General features: G+C 50.0%; 1 protein-coding gene across 1 annotated transcript in view; it reads right to left on the reverse strand.

Moving 5' to 3' along the window:
• Positions 1-4,395, reverse strand: part of FRS3 (fibroblast growth factor receptor substrate 3) — an 8,090-nt gene that overhangs the window by 1,589 nt on the left and 2,106 nt on the right. The window contains exons 4-7 of the mRNA XM_014310314.2: positions 4,343-4,395; positions 2,220-2,381; positions 1,138-1,289; positions 4-214 (exon numbers count right to left, since the gene is read on the reverse strand). Coding sequence (XP_014165789.1) covers positions 4-214; positions 1,138-1,289; positions 2,220-2,381; positions 4,343-4,395 — 578 coding nt within the window. The remainder of the gene's footprint in view (positions 1-3; positions 215-1,137; positions 1,290-2,219; positions 2,382-4,342) is intronic.

Here is a 4,395-nt window from a genome sequence, read left to right on the forward strand (position 1 = left end):
GGCATTGCCGGGGCTGCCGGCACAGCCGGCGGTAGCTGGAGGTGGGAGCCAGCACGAATTTCACCTCCCCTGGCTGCAGGAAGACCTGGGGGTTTCGGTCTTCCAGGGAGCAGCTGTGGTTCCTAGGGGGGAAAGGAGGGTGGGCTTCAGGCAGGGAGTGCAAACAGTGCCGGCCCCTCGGCTCCGGCTCCCCGGTGTTGACGTAGGTGTGGGACTGCAAGGAGAGAAGCAGAGGGACAGTGAAAGGAGGAGACAGCACAGACCAGAGCAAAGCAGCTGAGAAACCACCAGGAGAGGGGGGGATTCCTCAGAGGAGAAAGGATTTTGGGAGTTGGGAAGGTTTTGGGAGGTAAAATGTAGAAGTTGGTTGGTTTGGGTTTTGTGGGGTGGGAGGAGAGTGCAGCTGCAGATACACACTGTGCGTCCTCATGGATGGACAGCTGCAGGAATTTCCCTGTCACAGACATGTTTTATGAAAAATCCTTTCCTGGGAAGCCTCAGAAACAAAATGTAAACAATAATTATCTACTACTGTAGAATGCAACAAGTGCATCTTCGATTAGTCCATGTTAGTTATTTCTAATTAATAACCAATCACAGTCCAGCTGTCCAGACTGTCTTGGTCAGTCACAAGCCTTTGTTATCATTCTTTTTCTATTCTTAGCTAACCTTCTAATAAAATCCTTTCTTCTATCCTTTTAGTATAGTTTTAATATAACATATATCATAAAATAATAAAAAAACATAAAGGCAACATTCTCATCTCTTCCCTCATCCTAAGACCCCTGCAAACAGCACCACATTTCCTCATGGAAAGGGTGGCTCAGACCAGAAAAAATTAAAAATTCTACAGCTGCGAGCAAAGAGCTGAACCTCAAAACCAAAAATAAAAAAGGGTCTGAATGTAGGGATTTGTGTGACAGCTGGCAGGTCACTGCCACCCAAATACCAACGGGTTGAGGACAGAACTCGGATTTTTTTGACAGAACACCAGTTCTGGTGAAGTATCAAAGAGCAGGAGCCACCAGGAGCAAAATGAAGTAAAGAGAATAAAAAGAGTGACAAAGTGTGAGGATCCCCTGAGTTTGAGTGGGGGAAACCCAGAACTGCAGCCAGCAGAGTTGAGGATGGGTTTACCTGCTCCTCAGGCCCCAGGAGGGGGTGGGTAGAGTCTTCCCCCACAGAGGGATGTCTCAGGCTGCTCACTGAGGGCTGCTGGGCTGCAGAGCAGGACAGGGATTCTCCAGGGAAGCTGTGAAATCCATTGGGAAGTCCAGTGTAGCCCAGACCTGTGAGGGAATCGAGGCAGAGGAGCATTAAATTGGTACAAAATAGAATTATCACATTTTCAGGGGGAGCTGGGCTCTTGTGGACACCCTGGAAGGTAAAAGCAGCCTGTCCAGGGGCCATCCCAGGGCCAGGGCCTCTTTTAAATCTGAGGAATTCCTCATGGAGACAGGAATTGAGCCTTTCCAATGCTCCAGCAGAAGCACAGCTGGCACTGCAGGAGGGCTGAGCCACCATGGGATGGGGCTGTGCCACCCCCCTGACCCACAGGGGCTCAGGCCATATTCTGACTCTGTCAGGGCTGCTTGTCTTACTGCATCTTTATTTTACTTTTATTTTTTTTTTCCCTAATAAAGAACTGTTACTCCTCCTCCTATATCTTCCCCTGAGAAGCCCTTCACTTCAATAATCAGGAGGGATTATAATTAATTTATTTTATTTTTATTTTTACTCCCTAATAAAGAACTGTTATTCCTATCACACATCTTCCCCCAAGAACCCCTTAATTTCAAAATTACGATTATTAGCAGGGAGGGGGTTTAAATTCTCCATTTCAAGGGAGGTTCCTGCTTTCCTTAGCAGACTTTTCAAGCCAAGACACAGCCCAGCCCTGTGTCCCCAGTGCTGTCCCCTTGCCACCATGGGATGGGGCTGTGCCACCTCCCTGACCCACAGGGGCTCAGGCCATATTCTGACTCTATCAGGGCTGCTTTGTATTACTGCATCTTTATTTTATTTTTATTTTTTTCCCTAATAAAGAACTTTTATTCCTATCACACATCTTCCCTTGAGAACCCCTTAATTTCAAAATTACAATTATTAGCAGGGAGGGGGTTTAAATTCTCCATTTCAAGGGAGGATCCTGCTTTCCTTAGCAGACTTTTCAAGCCAAGACACAGCCCAGCCCTGTGTCCCCAGTGCTGTCCCCTTACTGGTGGGGCCCTGGGGGCTGTGGGGCAGCTCCCCCTCCGAGGGGTGGCTGTTCCTGGTGACCACCACGGGCTCCTCCACCACGTTGATGCTGTTGCACTGCATCAGGTCCTGCAGCAGGTTGAAGATCTCCTCTGCTCTGGAGCACTTGAAGGCAAAAATCCCTGCCAGGGACAGAGAGGAGGGTTAGAACAGCAAGGAAATGATCCCGCTTTAAAAATATTTTTTTAGAATATTTTAAACGTTTAAAAATATGTGTTGTTCCCATTTCTAAATGAGTTCTGATTTATTCTGCTGTTGTTTCGCACCATCAAGCCACAACCAAGAGCCCTGTGGATTGTTCAGGAAATAACAGCAGTCATGGAAAACGGAATGGTTTGGGTTGGAAGAGACCTTAAAAATCATCCAGTTCCACTCCCAACGTGCCACAAGCCCAGGCTGGCTTTAAACCCCCCCAGTGCAGTGGAATCTCACCCCACACAGGCGTGGGGGGCCAGGGGAACTGCTCCCCTCTCCTATTGAACCCCCTCCATCCTTTCCCAGGGGAAAATCCAGGCAGTGACTCCTCACAGCTGGGCTGGGCCCCGTGCACAGGAGGGAGGGATGGGAATGTAAAATAACAAAAGAAAAGAAAAACGTTTTTTAAAAATCTCTGGGATTGAAGAGCCTGTCCCCAAAGGAGCAGCCCAGCCCAGGAGCCAATCCCAGGCTGGCACACACACACACACACAGCACAGCCATGGCAACAGGAGCAGCCTGGCAACAAGGGCTGCTCCCAAAGATCCTCATCTTCCACCAAAAAAACCCAGCTGGATCTGCCCTGCATCAGGTGGGGAGCAGCGCCAGCAAGGAGGGCTGCAGGTAAAATTAATAAGCAGGATAAAATCCCACAAAGAAGGGAGAAAATGCAACACAACACATCATCCCTCTCATTTCTGCCTAAAGAGTGCCTGATAAAAACTCTGCAGATGTGAGAGCTCTGCTTCATCCCCTCTGCCTGGACCTGAACAGAACCAAACCACGCAGAGGGCAGAACTTTTCTCCCTGGATTAAATTTTCACCACTGATCCTCAGCCTGTGAAAGGCAAAAAAAAACCCCAGAAACCAAAGGACAAATTCCCTGATGGGAGAGGAAAACCTCACTGAAATAAACACTAAAGAGCAGCAGATGCCAGTGCAGATTCCCACAGACCCTGAGCACTCAAGGGAGCCCTTTTGGAGTTGACAAACACATTAACAGAATGAGGAAACAACTTCTGCTTTTCTCCCAGGGGATGCAGATGCCAAGGAAATGTTCAGCTCTTTCAAAAAGCATCAGAGCCAGACTGGTGAAGGAACCAAGAGGCACCAGTGTAAAACTGCAATTCCTCAATTCCCAGACTATTCCCAGGGCTGCTGTGACTTGGCATCAGCTCCTGGGTGAGTCACTTCCCTCTCCGTGCTCTCAGCATCAGGGAAACGTGCTGGGAAACCTTTTCCTCTGTCACAAAGTTCCAAAATCAGAGCTCTGAGCAGAACCAGCGAATCGAGGGGAGCAAAGCTTGAGGATGGGGCTGCACAACCTGGAGCTGTGATTGGACAATTAACCCCAGTATGGACATGGAGCAAAACTTAATAAAAGTGTGAAAACTTGTGACCAGGTGTCCATCTTGGGTGGCAAGGTGTATCCTTCAAGATTCACCTTGGGCAGGTAGGACAGGGACAAGGTGAGGGGACAGGGACAAGGGGAGGGGACAGGGACAAGGTAAGGGGACAGGGACAAGGGGAGAGGACAGGGACAGCCCTTCCCCAGCAGCTTTGCCCCTATATTTTAATAAATAGGGGTCACTGTCACTGTATCTTATTAAATCCCTACTTTATCCCTTTAAATCTGTCTAGCCTGTGTTCTAGGTACCCTCTCCAGGCATCAAGGGGAGAGAAATCCGAGCATTGCTGCTCCCAGGGAGCCCAGGGGGAGCCCCTCAGGGACTGACCTCGTCCCCAGGGAGCCCTCCAGACACTGACCCTGCCCTGTCCCTGTCCCAGCCCTGTCCCTGTCCCCCCTGGCACTGTCCCTGTCCCCTCAGCCACTGTCCCTGTCCCCAGGGAGCTCCCCAGGCCCTGTCCCTGTCCCCCTGGCACTGACCCTGGCCGGTGTGGCAGCGGCGGCCGCTCTCGAAGGAGAACAGGTTGGAGTCG

Source organism: Geospiza fortis, unplaced genomic scaffold, assembly GCF_000277835.1.
Source record: "Geospiza fortis unplaced genomic scaffold, GeoFor_1.0 scaffold14, whole genome shotgun sequence".
NCBI classification, from domain to species: Eukaryota; Metazoa; Chordata; class Aves; order Passeriformes; family Thraupidae; genus Geospiza; species Geospiza fortis.